This window comes from Sprattus sprattus, assembly GCF_963457725.1.
Source record: "Sprattus sprattus genome assembly, chromosome: 19".
NCBI classification, from domain to species: domain Eukaryota; kingdom Metazoa; phylum Chordata; class Actinopteri; order Clupeiformes; family Clupeidae; genus Sprattus; species Sprattus sprattus.
Genome location: NC_137917.1, coordinates 22,142,088 through 22,157,744, shown reverse-complemented (window position 1 = coordinate 22,157,744; position 15,657 = coordinate 22,142,088). Strand labels below are relative to the sequence as shown.

The 15,657-nt window shown below is 42.3% G+C and overlaps 1 protein-coding gene across 1 annotated transcript; it reads left to right on the top strand.

Moving 5' to 3' along the window:
* The first annotated feature begins 1,047 nt into the window (after nt 1-1,047).
* On the top strand, nt 1,048-15,371 carry gapdhs (glyceraldehyde-3-phosphate dehydrogenase, spermatogenic). The gene is made up of 11 exons (XM_080857286.1): nt 1,048-1,092; nt 9,278-9,340; nt 11,117-11,213; nt 11,530-11,636; nt 11,899-11,989; nt 12,955-13,073; nt 13,235-13,316; nt 13,507-13,658; nt 13,909-14,071; nt 14,710-14,807; nt 14,922-15,371. Exons 2-11 carry the CDS (start codon nt 9,312-9,314, stop codon nt 14,989-14,991), a joined length of 1,008 nt encoding a protein of 335 aa, XP_080713412.1. The 5' UTR covers nt 1,048-1,092; nt 9,278-9,311; the 3' UTR covers nt 14,992-15,371.
* Nucleotides 15,372-15,657: the final 286 nt, after the last annotated feature.

The following is a 15,657-nucleotide window of genomic DNA, read 5'->3' as shown; positions in this document are numbered from 1 at the left end:
GTATGTTTTTGATTATAAATATTTGTTTAAAATATGTCTGTAACCTGTTAAATGTAACAGCACTAAACGGAAATGTAACAAGTTGACTAGCCTAAATGTCAACTACATTTTTACTTTAAATAAATTAAGCCTAAATTGTAAGTTAGGCTCATTTTGTGAATAATGCTATATTAAAATGCTAAAAATATTTGTTGTTGGTTATATTTCTGATGTTGTGGCAAAACTGTCCACAAGGGGGCACAAACACTATTCCTTAGCGTTTCTCATGACAAGATTTTCTTTCAGCCATGGCTTTTGGGTGATGCAAGCATGGATTCTACCATTCAGCTCATTTTGCGATTAGGCTTTGCGTCAGAAACAATGCAAAAATGATTAGATTTCGAGTTATTATTAACACTCTATCACATATAATGTGAAATAGAAATGTATTTTAGGGGCTAATCCTTTTTACCTTTAAATGTTAAACTACTTATCCCTATAGTGGATCACTTCGAATATCTGGTTGGCTGGTCTAAACTTCCCTGTCCTTAGCGCGTTTACGAATAGCAAGAATATGAAATTGATGTCACTTTAATTCCTCACCAAAGAAAATGTTTCAAAGGCCTAGACTAGTCATCGCTACGCACGATTCCTCACGTAGTCCCCTTCAGAATGCGTTGGTGTCATGAGCACATAGCCACGTGCTTCGGCGTGTGTCATTTATAAAAGTGGCTATTCTAGCTCAGAACTAGTAGTTTTTGTTATTTTGGCCATACAATTATTTAATCTATACTAATCTTCTATTCCACATGTGCATTTTAATTTTTATAGCACTCTGCAGCAAACTGTGCAGATTGGGCAGTGTACATATACTCCTTACATGACTGTGCCCTATAGCATAAAATAGATCGGCCTTTCATCCATTCTCTCTCGACAGTTTCCATGGCAGCCGTGACCGTCCTCTCGTCCTCCTCATCTGCTCCTGTAAAATCGGTCCCTGGCAGAGAACGTGACGTCACGTTTCCAGGGAGACTGAGCGGGTGCACGTGTCCGGTATAAAAACGGGAGGCGTTGCACGAAAGCGTAGCAGACACTGCAGCATCTTGTCATAAGGTGAGTGAAACAAGTCCTTTGAATATCATTGAATTTGTGTCAGGCAACTGATTATTTCAAACTCTAGATTACTATTTAAAAGTTTTGCTATCGTTTACTCCATAAAGAGACGGATGCGAGTGAATAAAATAGGAAGGGATGCGCCCCTCTGTCGGCCTTGTTACAGTAAAGATGTTATGTAAGTGGTTTCCTGTGACTTGTTCTTTAACCACCGACTACCTCCATTGTAAAGTAGCGGTCATTTCGAAATTCTGTGTCAAATCTACATGATGAAGGTGCTCATAATGAATTAAACGGATGGCATTGGACACTTTGTAACTTGATATTTCCTTAGCTCAATGGTGAAGCTAGCTAAATGTTGCGGAAGAAGGTACCGTTTAGGATGCATCTCGTGATGCCTTTAGGAGCTTGGTTGGAAATGATTTAACACTGACGTTGAAATAGCGAGTGATGTACTACATACTAGTGTTACAGGCGTAAATACAAATGAATGAATGAATGAATGAATGAATGAATGGAAATATACGAATGCGCATGCGATTCTACAAGTGAGCAAATTCGCTACGTGCTAGGCGATGTACACCTTATGAATTCCGAAATTGCGTCACATTCGTGGAAATGCTGTCTAGGTAGATAACCGAATACAGGATCAAAGTAAGATTCGCGAATATGTGCTCCATCTAGCTTGTGTAAACGTAGTGAATGTCGTTTGCTATTTGCAAATATAATGTATGCAGATATACACAATCCAATTAAATAGTTATATCGACTCATCTGATATGTAGGCTACCTCGCCACGATGATCCACTAATTAATGTGGTTGTACTATATTGTGTAGTTAAACTGTACTGGCTGACACAAAACGCAACAAGTAGGGCCTGCTTCGGGATTGAAAAGATGGAAATGTAACCTTATCCATCATGTGACATCTTGTTTTAGCTGAAGGTCGTATCAAACGAACAAGGTCATGCAACTAGACCTTCAAAGATGCTGCATTGCGATACTTGTCCGAGGCTTTGAATGCATTTTTTGCTGAATTAAGTAGAGCTATTTATATTTTGCCGAAATATTTTTAGGCCACTACAGCTCGGCTTTAGGAAGCTATTAGCCAGCTGCCCATGGGCTTAAAAAAATACGTCTACGTGCTCAGCATCACGTAACCTAGCTTCCATGGATGCGCATTTGTAGCTGATGTACCCAAATTAGTTTTTCGATTTAACTTTTTTGTTCGATTTGACTTTTTCGATTTGATTTTGCGTAGCTCATCCATAGCATATTCTCTCTTTCCTTCTTTTCCGCAATCTGACAGCGTTCCGCCCTCTTCCTGTAGTTACTGAGCTGTCACATTCTTACATCATGCTATCAGCTTCCTGCCTTAGCTCGCCATAATGAAGCCAGTGGGGTGGGGGGTGGGGGGCTGCAGGCGTCAGTATTCGAACATCTCTGATGCACGACCCACCTGTAGAATTCTAACGTTCATCAATGACACCCCTTTAGAATGTAAGAGGCACCCAAGAAGGCAAAGACCTGCGTTTTATGAAAATCAATAGAAGTCAAACGCATCTATGTAAAATGGACATTAAAGACCAACTCCGTTTTTCTTAGTAGATATCATCCCCATTTTTCTTGTATGGCGTTTTATTTGTTATACCCAAACAGGCCATTGCCTCATAGTTAAGTGGCAGTTACCTGCAGTGTGACACAGCAGTGTGCACTGCAGGAAGATCACATGATGGACACAGGCCACACCTCTCTCGCTCTGCTTGGCCCTCCTCAGGCTTCAGTGGGCTGTGGTCTGGTTTTCACAGTCAGACCCAGAATACATTAGTGTAGGGTATCACAGTGTACTTTATAGATGTACAGAAGAACCGCAACCCTTTTAGTAAAGATGCCCAGCTATTTTTACAGCAGAAGAAACAGTTCTGTGAGATTGTCAGTTGCTTGGCGTTAAATGTCAGTGGTTGTGATGTTATGTTATATGATAGGAACTTTTTCCTTCGATTACATCTGATGGTTAATGAACACTGCAGTATTCATCATAGGGTGGGCCTCAGTTCCGTAAGAGTGCATTTGGAATGGCAGTAGCCTTACCTTTATATAAACTATATACGTATATATGACGTGTAAGCAGCATTTGATATTGTTCTATCAAATAATCTATAGCTATAATTAATATCAATATTACTGTATATCTATGATCTAATCTTTGTATCATCATCAGTTTTAGAGAAACTTCATTAGGAGGTAGAAATGTCCGTTTTTTCCAAACTCTGGACAAAAGTATTTCCTTGCGTGTTATTTTCTAATGTGCTTATGTCTGTATCGCCCATACCTGCACATGCCCCAGTGAAGCTATAGTGTTCTATCCTGTCTTGCCTCATACACTAAACACAGCAATCAGTTTATAGTGTAGTATTATAGTAAGTAGATCACCTCAGGAGCTGCAGATCAAACCTAAAGAGTGTCCCTTTAAATCAAGGGTGATCACCTCAGTAGCTGCAGACCAAACCTTAAGAGTGTACCTTTAAATCAAGGGTGTGGCTGTGACAGCACCTGTAGCTGCAGACCAAACCTTAAGAGTGTACCTTTAAATCAAGGGTGATCACCTCAGTAGCTGCAGACCAAACCTAAAGAGTGTCCCTTTAAATCAAGGGTGTGGCTGCAAACCAAACCTAAAGAGTGGTCCTTTTAATCAAGGGTGATCACCTCAGTAGCTGCAGACCAAACCTAAAGAGTGTTCCTTTAAATCATGTGTGATCACCTCAGTAGCTGCAGACCAAACCTAAAGAGTGTTCCTTTAAATCATGTGTGATCACCTCAGTAGCTGCAGACCAAACCTAAAGAGTGTCCCTTTAAATCAAGGGTGTGGCTGCAAACCAAACCTAAAGAGTGGTCCTTCAAATCAAGGGTGGTCACCTCAGTTGCTGCAGACCAAACCTAAAGAGTGTCCCTTTAAATCATGTGTGATCACCTCAGTAGCTGCAGACCAAACCTAAAGAGTGTACCTTTAAATCAAGGGTGTGGCTGTGACGGCACCTGTAGCTGCCACCATGATTAGCATGAGCATGAGGCCATGGGTGGGTTGCCTCGCCTCCAGGCTTCAGGCTGTCAGACGCGGGTGTGGAAAAGTACTGGTCTGTGCTCGAAGAGAGGAATGTAGGAAGTGTCAATGAGTCAGGGTGGTAGGTGGTTGGCTGCCTCACCTCTCTCTCTCTCTGTCTTTCTCCCTCTCTCTGTCTCTCTCTCTGTCTCTTTATCATCTCTATTTCCTATAAATAAACAAGAATTGTATTTTCTGTGAATTATGTTTTATTTTAATATTCTAATATGCTCTACTTTATATCACGCCATTATGGTACTTCTATTGTATTTATCTATTTAACACTCTGCCTGTCTGCCTGCATGCTTGTTTGTATTTCTATTCTATCTGCTGTCTGCCTAGATTTTTTTTTGTTTTTTGGTTTGTTTTGTCCTGGTCAGATGACCCTCCTTTGTAAATGGCTCTGCGTGACACAGCACTTCCTCAAAATGGCGTCGTTCTTCTGCAGACATGCGTGGTATCCTGTAGCGCTGTGACTCACAACGATGCGCACATGGACACACACACACACATACACACACCCTCACACACACACTAACATACATGATATAATATACCTATATCACACGCTAGGCCATCAGCAGGCCTTACGGTAAATTAAACAAAATTCAACCAGCTACTGTCATTCCCTAAAAGCTTTAAATGAAGATTTATGCAATGAAAGAGGCTCAAGTGAACATTTGGCTGTCCTGTCTGTCTGTATTTTTGTCCTTTTGTTTGGTTTCTGGTCCAGTAGTCATCTGTGAAGCCCCCGGGGGACTGACCCAGTTAATCCGGGCACCCCACTTTTCTGCAGTTCTGTTTCACAGAGGGAAAGACAGGGGCAAAAAGTGGGTTGGAGCAGCTGCAGGCTTTTGTCTGGCTGTTTGCTAGGGGGAAGGAGGGGGGTGAGGCATGTCTGGGGACAAACTGAAAACATAAAAAGAGACGTTTTCTGGAAATGACATGGACTGTAGAATATGCAAAGTTGGAGTAGAACAATGATTAACAAATATGTTTAGTACAGTACTTAATAAACACGGCATGGTGCTAATTATGCAGTGGTGCCACGTAGCACGTGGTTAGCGCATGATTGGTCGGCTGGGGGTTTGGGAGTGAATGGTTTGAATTTGGAGCGATGCAGTGGTTGGCTGGGATCACGTTTCAGACTAATAAGAGTCACCATCATGTTGCTGGAGACGTGTGTCTTTTCATTTACAACCCCCAGGCTATTTTCAGCATAATTTCACTACTGTTACTTCTAAACTTCTGTCTCTGTCAGGTAGCCATACATGATGTATGTTCTAGGCTATTTCTAGTTCTAGTCAGGACTATTCAGATCTGCCATAATATGATATGATAATACTTTTTAAAGATCTATATTAGCCTCCAAATTAAGGAAAAATCACTTTGAATCTATTATATTGATGTCTGGGACTGGGAGGATATCTTTTCAGATATGTAGAGACAAGAAGTTTTTTAAATCCAGTCATGTCAGAGCCATAATTGTGGGACACTACTGCCCATTGAGATACGTGTTTCCCTTCAAGTCTATAAACATGGCGCGACTTATTCAGCTATGGCACAGAGGTGTGGAAAGGGCTGAAGGAATGGCTAATGATCGCAACTTTGCAATTAACGTCTTTGTGAGTAATTCAAACAAGCGTAATGAGTTTGTGGAAATAGATGCAGAATTGGAGGCAGTAAGACATATGACATATGGAACCAGGAATAAAGGGCATGAGTTTCCAACAAATTCATACACGTGTGGCGTCTGGCGTGCTGATAGAGTTAAGTTGCTCCCTTGTTGCTCCCTTGTTCTGCCGTTGCCAATATTATGCCAGATTTTCACTTCGGCGCTGTACCAATTGTTTGGTCTGCCCACAACAAAGAATTTCACTGGTCAGCCCGCCTATTTTCACCAAAGCGCAGAACAAGAGGGCAGTGTAATGTTTCAACAGTGTTGCATACATACAAACAAAGAGATGCCCTCACAGAGTGGAGACCTGTAGGACTGTAAAGCCAGAGTTGTGAAGTGTGGATGAACACTTTAAGAAGAATAAACTCACATAGCAGATGACACTATTTGACTTCTTTTAAACAGTCTATCACACAGTATGGCCTCTGTGAACTAGCAATGAGTAGTTAAGTATAATTACAGCTATATTGTGCAGGGAAAGCTATGCTACATTAGAATTGATTATGACTTTTGCTACTCTACATGTGAAGCTAAATTCTTATCTTTCTTATCTATTCTTATCTAATCTATTCTAATGACTTTAAGACCTTACAGTTCTACTGTAAGGCATTGCTAGAAGGTACTCTTATCCAAAGATAGGGACCTGCAGATGCCGTTCAGTATGGACCTCGTGTTGACTTTGAGCTAGAGTCACTGAGCCGGGTTCATCTAGGGCAGTCGGTCAATCCATGCGCTCAGGATATTGGGGCTCTTTAAAAAGACCTTGCAATCGTTGCTAGAGAGATTAGGATTATCCAAACTGGTTAGGTACTTCACAGTGTGGTGGAGCTTCCACCGAGGTGCATGTTCAGGCACACACATGCACACACACACACACACACACACACACACACACACACAGATTAGGAGATTATCAGGATGTCTTCCTCACGGCCAGATGCAAGGGCAATCCTGTATGTCCTTTCTGAGGCTCAGTTTGGTTCCAAACTACCCCTGCTATAATTCCCGGGCCTTTTGGACCTTTTGTGTGTGGAAGACATCATATGTCCTGGGTGGACCTCAGAACGTACTCGGCCCCATACGGATCCAGTGTACGGCATGAATTTGTGACGATTTTATTTTAATCAAGAATGGATTGCCATGCCTCCTGTTGCGAACAGTGTCATGATGCAATGGTCGTCATGTAAGGTTTCTATCCAGTTTGCTGGGTGCTAGACAGGCAATCAGACAGAAAAGCCATATCCATTAGTAAGAGAATGGTGGATGAAGTGTTGCCGTTCGATTGGTCTGGAGTACACTGAGCCTGAGGCTGGTGTTCACCTCAGTGCTAACGCTGAGTGTGCTCTTTCCATCGGCACATGGATCGCCCGCTGGTCCTCTGAGCAGGGGGGTAAATTGGGTAGCGGTGACTGGTAGCTGTGAGCCTCAGTCTGAGACAGAGGCCAGCTCAGTCGTGTGAAGTGGAGACATATAGAGCTCATTTTCACCCCGAGGTTTGATAAGACAGCTCTCTAAGCACCTCTTGTACTCCACTTCAGTGCAGGCTGTGTTACATGGCAAATGTGTTGGATGGTGAAGTGAATTGCTGCAATCGTTTGTGAAGGGACTTGTGTTATGTGTTTTACACTGAGGATCGTGGCACTGCAGTAAAACAGGGAGGAAAAAGCTCAGAATATGCCAGTGTTATTAGTTGACTTTTGGCTTGTCTGGCTTATGGGTTAATGGGAAATTGGAATGGATTTTAAAGGTGTCCCTTTCTGCCACTTCGATTAGACCTCATTCCACCCTGCACACATATCCAAAAAAACAGTATATGTCAGTACAAGTCAGGACAAATCAATTACGTTCAAAATGAACTTGCCTTGCTAATGGGCTTGTGCAAGGGCAATAGGTTGACATGAAGTTGTAGGGTCCATTTTTATTTTCTATTACCAACCCGAGTGGTTCATCAGCCTTTTTAAAGGTTGTGCTAAAGAACCAAGTAGTGTTTTTCATTAGAAGTGACACAACAAGTGCAAGAAGTTGTGTCACTTTAGACTTGATAATTTTCTCAAGCGGGCTGCTTCGACGCTGCTAGAGGGCTTATTTTTTCAGAAATGGCTACCAATTTGGCAGACCAACAACACAAGAGTTATCTCCCAGAGTTATCCTGCAAGCAGTTATTTTTTTCATACTGTATCAAAAGATATGTGTTCCAGTTCATGGCCCATAGCAGGAAGCACTTTCTCTCTCTTTCTCACAAACTGAGACCTCAGCTTCCTGTGTCCTTGCTTACGATCCTTCCCCCTTCCTCTGCTCTTCTCTATCTCTTGGCAGCTCCTTATAAGGACACTCAAGTTAAATATTTGGGTTACATCTAGTCTGTCTTGCAATTTAGTATGTTGATTGCTTAGCCACATATCTTTTCTCTTCCCTGTACTTTCCAACCATGTTTCTACATGTACCGCATATCTTCAGTCATGGCCATGACGTTGACCTTGCGTGCACTATCATGCTTGCCAGCCTTTTTTTTTTTCATTTCATACTTTCAATCTTGTATGCTCACTGCCACCCCACCCCCCCCCCCCCAAATGAACCAAAATGACGCAAAACCCTAGGAACTTGTGGCCTAGCATACCTTGGAATTGAACTGATAAAAGTGGATCTGTCTTTTTCGAGAAAAAGAAAATACCACTGGAATACCTAGATCCCAGCACCACAGCTTATGTAAAAGCCAGGGCAGTTGTGTGGAGGGGATATGGATGGGCGGGAGTGTTTTGTCAAGCAGGTTCCAGCAGGCTGTGTGCTTTGTGGTTTGCTAGTTATTCCGTTCCCCAGGACGGCGCACAATGGACCGTTGAGCTCCTGCCAAGTGAACAAAAAAGGCCTGGCATGGGTTCCCTGAATCTTGTAAACTCCCCGCACAGCATTTTAAATAGGCCCCTTAGAACAATATGAAACGGCTGAAGCCATGGGCTGTGCTAGAGACACACCTCTTAAACTTCCACTCAGAAAATGGGGCGGAGAACTCCACTCTACCTTCATGCTGATGCTGTAAAATACCAAATCATTCGTATTCAGTTCTGTGTGAAATGACAGATAATGTGTTAAGTAATAGCTTTGGGTGCAAAATGATTATAGCCTGCTAATATTTGTAATTTTGTAATACTTTTCTTAACTTCCCAGTGCAGCTAAATGATCTATGTCAGTAAAAACCCTAGATGTTGCTGATTCTACCACAATAGCTGTTGCTACTCTCAACAACAAAAAAAACAACCGAGCACCAACAAGGGGCTGCACTCCCTGCCTGGTGTTGGCTGTCTTTGCAAAGGGACAGCCTGAAAACAAGTCTTAGGTGACCTGAGTGAGAAGAGCAATCATGTTTGAAAGCTGAATCTTAACTCTGTCCTCCTCTCTTTCACTCACAGGGCCACCAGAACCACCACCCACTAAACCACAATAATGTCAGACCTCTGCGTTGGAATCAACGGGTAAGCTGCATGCACCTGCACGCTCCCTGCACGATGGGATTAAAAGCCTTCTAGCTGTTAGCCTACCTGTGGCATAGCACACAGGGGTCCACACCTCATGATAGAGTGAACACCACGCTGTGATACAGTTAAACATGAGTTAGTTAGTTCGTTTATTTAAGATCCCCATTAGTCTACACCGTAGTGGAGACTATTCTTCCTGGGGTCCAGACAAAAGACATTAACATGTCATGGAACATGGAACATGTCATGGAAACTCAGAGATAAACCCTACTTCACACTAGCTATTAGCCTACATGTGGTATAGCACACGGGGTCCACACCTCATGATAGAGTGAACACCACGCTGTGATACAGTTAAACATGACATGGAAACACGGGGATAAACCCTACCTCACACCAGCGCACAGCATCATGTGTCCACGATTACATTACAGCAGTTGGAATAGGTGTGCGTGTTGGTGTAGGGAGGACCGGTTCTCAGCAGTGACCCCTGCTGGGCATGTCGAACAGTAGCGTTATCTTTATAGCCAGTCGACCTTCCAGTGAATTGAATACATAACCTTACCATATTCACTACACCCCTTGCACAAAAGGAGGTGTAAGAAAGAGGAGGCAGAAGCCGGTGAAATGAAGAGGCTACAGGAGGCAGAACATGATGAAATAAAGAGGCTAACGGAGGCGTAACAGGGTGAAATGAAGAGGCTTGTGTCTCTGGACTAGTGTGAGGCAGAGGTAGAAGGAGAGGAGTGAAAAAGCAGTTAACTCCTGAGTGATTATTACAACAAGATTACACGAAGTGGGATGAGCAGTAAGCCCACCAGGAGAGCTTGTGTGTGTGTGGGAAACCTGCACGTACACAGATGTGCCGTTAAGCACGTGCTTGCATACTGCAATCGCACAATATGGCCCATGAAGAATCATAATTAGACTAGTATGGAAAAAAACACCCCTGGATGGATGGACATATACATACATACATACATACATACATACATACATACATACATACATACATACATACATACAGTATATTTGTATGCCTGGGCTGTTGCTATGACATTGGCATAACTGAAAGATACATCAGATTCCTTTAACATTTATTGAAAGTTAACGACCCTTATCTTTGCGTAGCCTTACTGATAGCATAGTCTCACATGCAGCTATGCAGTCTGCAGCCAGAGCTCTCTTTCCTAATGTAAACAGTGTTCCTTAGTAGAGATTATAAGAACGTTCAGAGTTTATACTGTGTAATATTTTGAACATTGGCATTTTCAGCTTTCAAGCCAACTGCCACTGTAGTTCTTCCACAGCCGCTATTCTGATTTTAGCTGAGGGTTAGCAAGACTTTTATGCAAGACTGTTATGTCCAAGTTTGGTTCAGTTGATTGCCAATGCTGAACATTCATATTGTATGTGCCTGTCCACATCACCTTTGGGAACCTCTGGAAATTTCCACAAGCAAAGTAGATTACAAACTGTACTGAAAATATAAAAAACTGTAATGAAAATATCATCATTTTGCCATCTTTGGCTCACATATTGTGGTACAAAGAAATAGTAATCATAGACTACTAAGCAATTGAAGGCTTGTAGTACACAAAGAGTATAATGCAGTTTCTTACTTTGTATACACTTGCTATTGTGGTCACAGTAAGCCACCCCTTGGTAATGGCAAAAGAAAACAGAGTAAATGTCGTCTTCTCTGTGATTGTGCCTAGCTTTGGCCATAATGAAACATTGTGTAAATGTCGTCTTCTCTTTGATTGTGCGCAGATTTGGCCGTATCGGCCGTCTGGTCCTGAGGGCCTGCCTGGAGAAGGGCATCAAAGTCACAGCCATCAACGACCCCTTCATCGACCTGCAGTACATGGTGAGCTCCAGGAAACACTCAGACATTGCTCTTCATTAAAAGGCAAATACCGTCCCGTTTACGTCAGCAGACGCTGCAGCTGGGCACTCCTGCTGTGCAGCCCACACAAAGTGCAACAGGACATACAAGGAGAAGGGAACAGTGTGTTTAAAATTAAGTTATAGTGCACTTGATTAACACAAGCACTGCAGTTCAGTTCTGTGGACAGAAAGCATGAAAAGAAATTTGTTTTGTCATGGCTAAATTAAAAAAGACGTTTGCATGAGCTGTTTTTGTAATGTGTTTGTTTTTGTTTGTTTTCTTTCCTGGTCCACAGGTCTACATGTTCAAGTATGATTCCACCCACGGCCGTTACAAGGGCGAGGTGTGCCACGAGGGTGGCAAGCTGATTGTTGATGGACATGAAATCGCTGTTTTCCAGTGGTGAGTAGCCTGGTCTTAAGTTTGTTTCTGGGTGTGTACAACTGAACATGACGTATAACGCTCTGTCTCTAAAAAAGCCTTGTGTACTGGTATAAATTCCAAAATATTGGCATCGTAGACTGGAAGGGAGAGAGAAGGAGAGAGAGGGAGCGAGAAACCCTGAAGTTCTCACTTGTTTTGTAATTAACCTTTAGCGGGTCATTTAGCTTCTTATTAAGTAATTACACTTGATCTGCTCACATGTTCTCCTCCTCCCATCCAGTATGAAGCCAGCTGAGATCCCATGGGGCGATTCTGGTGCCCTGTACGTGGTGGAGTCCACCGGTGTCTTCCTCAGCATCGATAAAGCCTCTGTAAGTAAAATACACCTATTATAACACTATTACAATTTGCCACTTTTTTGAAGTATGTTTTAATAAGGAGCTACTATTGATCTTAAAATTCATTTAAATTAAATGTCTTTATTTCGCCATGTACACAGGTACTAGGAATTTTGATTGGTTATCTCCATGCAGGCTGGAGCATGTTTATTGTGGATTGTAAATGGCCATGTAAAGTGCAGATGTACAGACCTGTTGTTCCTACTAGCAGGCTATGAACTGTGTAGTTCTGTGGTCTGGACCTGAACACACCGTGAAAATGAAAGAAAAGCCTTCACAAGACGACATCGTCAACAATATCGCCAAAAGAGGCTAGTTAGCATGTGCCAACTGGGCTGTTGGTTTGCAAGGTTTTTGCATGCTTTTTAGATAGCACTAACTTTGCTAGTTTTCCACCAGAATCCCAAAATACTGCTTAAAAAAACAGAATTAATATGCACCCTTACTCACTGTGTGGATTTATATCAATAAGAGGAAATAATACCAGTGTGTTTGATGGGGTCGATAATGCTCATGCCATCTTTGACTTGTTGTCTTCAGACCTTTGTGAGTGTGATATTGAGTTATAAAAAAGTATTGTGTATCTAGTAAAGATGTACCGATCGATTGGCTGTTGACCAGAACATATAATTGAAGTTTTCCATTATTTTTTTTTTATAAAAATGTAACTATAGTTCTTAAAAGGAAAGCTAATCGGCAGATCAGACTGAGAAACAATCAGAAATCGGAATCGGCCAAGAAAATTGCAATCGTGCATCTCTAATATCTAGATGTATTTCTACATTATGACACATATAATGGATCTGTTGTTGCCATGCAACTGTTGATGAGCTCATTTTGTGAACCACTATGAATCCTGCAGTTGTTTGTTACCATGTGTATGTATCCTGTAGCACATGAACTGAGTTCTTTTCCCTTTTTCTGTGGTTCCTCTACAGTCTCATCTGCAGGGAGGTGCCAAGCGTGTGGTCGTGTCTGCCCCCTCCCCCGATGCCCCCATGTTTGTGATGGGAGTCAACGAGGACAAATATGACCCCTCCAGCATGACCATTGTCAGGTTAGCATGCCGCCATACATCCTATTGCACAATGCAAATAAATGATAATTATTATATATCTTATTATATACTATTATATTATTAATCTATTTACCTAGTTCCTCAATAAGATATGTATATCATGAGCGGGCCCATAACCATGATTGGGTTTTTATCCACAGCAATGCATCTTGCACTACCAACTGCCTAGCACCTTTGGCCAAGGTCATCAATGACAACTTCGGCATCGATGAGGCTCTCATGGTAAGTGATAGTCTGTGTAGATATCTGTTTATGTCTGCAAAAATGTGCCCATATTTGTATGGATATGTTTAAGTTGCTTTATGTGTGTATTCAGCTTGTGCATCTTCACAAATGTGGACAGATTACTTGATGAGTTGGTCTAGGTGCTTTTGTTAGTTTTACATCTGTGTCTCTATATTTTCTCTGTCAGACCACAGTCCATGCCTACACTGCCACCCAGAAGACCGTGGACGGCCCCTCTGCAAAGGCCTGGCGTGATGGACGTGGTGCTCACCAGAACATCATCCCTGCTTCCACTGGAGCCGCCAAGGCTGTTGGCAAGGTCATCCCCGACCTCAACGGGTCAGTATGCGCCAACAGAGCACTCCTTCGCTCCGAGACATCCTTCCATCCCATTGCCATCCCATTATGGCCTAGTGTAGAGCTTCTTTATAAAAAATAAAACGTATCAAGAGTTTTTGACGTCCTTTAAAAAATGTGGCCTTCCAGGCTTGGAAGGCATAATTTCTTTTGGCCTTGGGAGTCTCACCTCTCTGTTTTTGGGAAGTGAAACGGAGACTAACAGCTTCCTCTTTATCTGTCACCAATGCAGGAAGCTGACTGGCATGGCCTTCCGTGTTCCTGTGGCCGACGTGTCTGTGGTGGACCTCACCTGCCGCCTCACACGGCCAGCCAGCTACGCAGACATCAAAGCGGCTGTGAAGAAGGCCGCGGACGGACCCATGAAGGGAATCCTGGGATACACAGAGGACTCCGTAAGTTTGGGAGGAGGTCTAAAGCAGAAAGTATAGTTATATGCGAACGGTGCGGATTTGTTACATTTCGTCATCAGGACAGTCCATATTTACAAACTTTTTTTCAAGAGAAAATGAAATCCATTTACGCCTTTTATTCTTTTAGCAGAGGCTTTTGTCCAAAGTCATTTACAGTGTAGATTTTCATTAGTATGGATATAGTCTGTTTCCTGTTACTGGGAACCTGCAGATAAAATAAGAGGTTTGTTTATTCAATGCCTCAGGAAATAATGCCTCATAATCATAGCTGATTAGATCGCCACCAATCGTATTTTTAGGTCAAGGACAAGTAAACGGTTGTGGAGGGGCAGAGACAACTAAAGACCTATAAAAAATAGTAGTCTTTGTTGTTGATTCACACGACGTAAAGATATTGTTTGTATCATTGCGATTTACCTAGTTTACTGAGAGACGTATCCGCAACAGTCAAACTAGTAAGCTTTGGGGACACGATGCGCACGTCCTGGTCTAGATTGTGCAAAGGCTTGTCCACAGAAGCATACTTGAGGCCTAAGAAGGTCTTGAATGAGGCTTTGAAGTTTTCGATGGCCCCCCATGCAATGCTTATGTGTTTCTGTATGTGTCTTTGTGCTTTGAAGGTCGTCTCCTCTGACTTTGTCGGTGACACCCACTCTTCCATCTTTGATGCTGGTGCTGGAATTTCCCTTAATGACAACTTTGTCAAACTCATCTCCTGGTGAGTCACCTTGCATTGTATTAGTATGTTTAGCGCTCCTGTTACCATGGTATCAGTTATAATATTCCTACTGTGTTATAAAAACGAATGCTAATCTATTGCTCTCTGTCGCAGGTATGACAACGAGTATGGCTACAGCACCCGTGTTGCCGACCTGCTGTTGTTCATGCATTCCAAGGAGTAAGCGTCTGCCTGGATCCCCACCTCCGTCTTAGAGAAGAGGCCACATTGGGACGACCATTCCTTCTTTTACACACCCTCACTTCATAGCTCAAGCCATAGTGAACCCCTCACTAGCACCCCCTCTTCCTCTCCTCCAAACTCTACAAGACGACAGTCGTGTCTGTAGCAGTCTGTGTGTGAATCTTAGTTTGTTCCTTTTACAAATGTGTCCCACTTGGAGGGCGGAAGTTATGAATTGACAGTATTTGTGTCTGTGTCACCCCCACAAGCATTGCCGTAGATGTTCCCATACTGGGTGTTGCCATGTTATATTGGTGTTTGAGATTTAACAGTTAAGAAGAAAAGATGATGGTGAAGCTGTAATGTGATTAAAGAGGAAATCTGAAATAAATATGTTTCGAAAAATACCAAACATACTTTGTGTTGTCCTATTATTTTTGCTTGTCAAGATGTGTTATCAAATACATCATATAAATAAAAATTAAGTGCTATAATTATGCTTTACATTTATTATTAAAATGTTCTTACACTGGCGGTTTAGTCTCCTTTAATAAACCTCCTTTATCAATGTATTACTTGAATGAGGGGATGTGTCGTCACCCAGTGGGATCTCCCCCCTCCATTTTGATTTAGTTCACTTCTGTGTAATGTGGCCTAAATAAGCTTT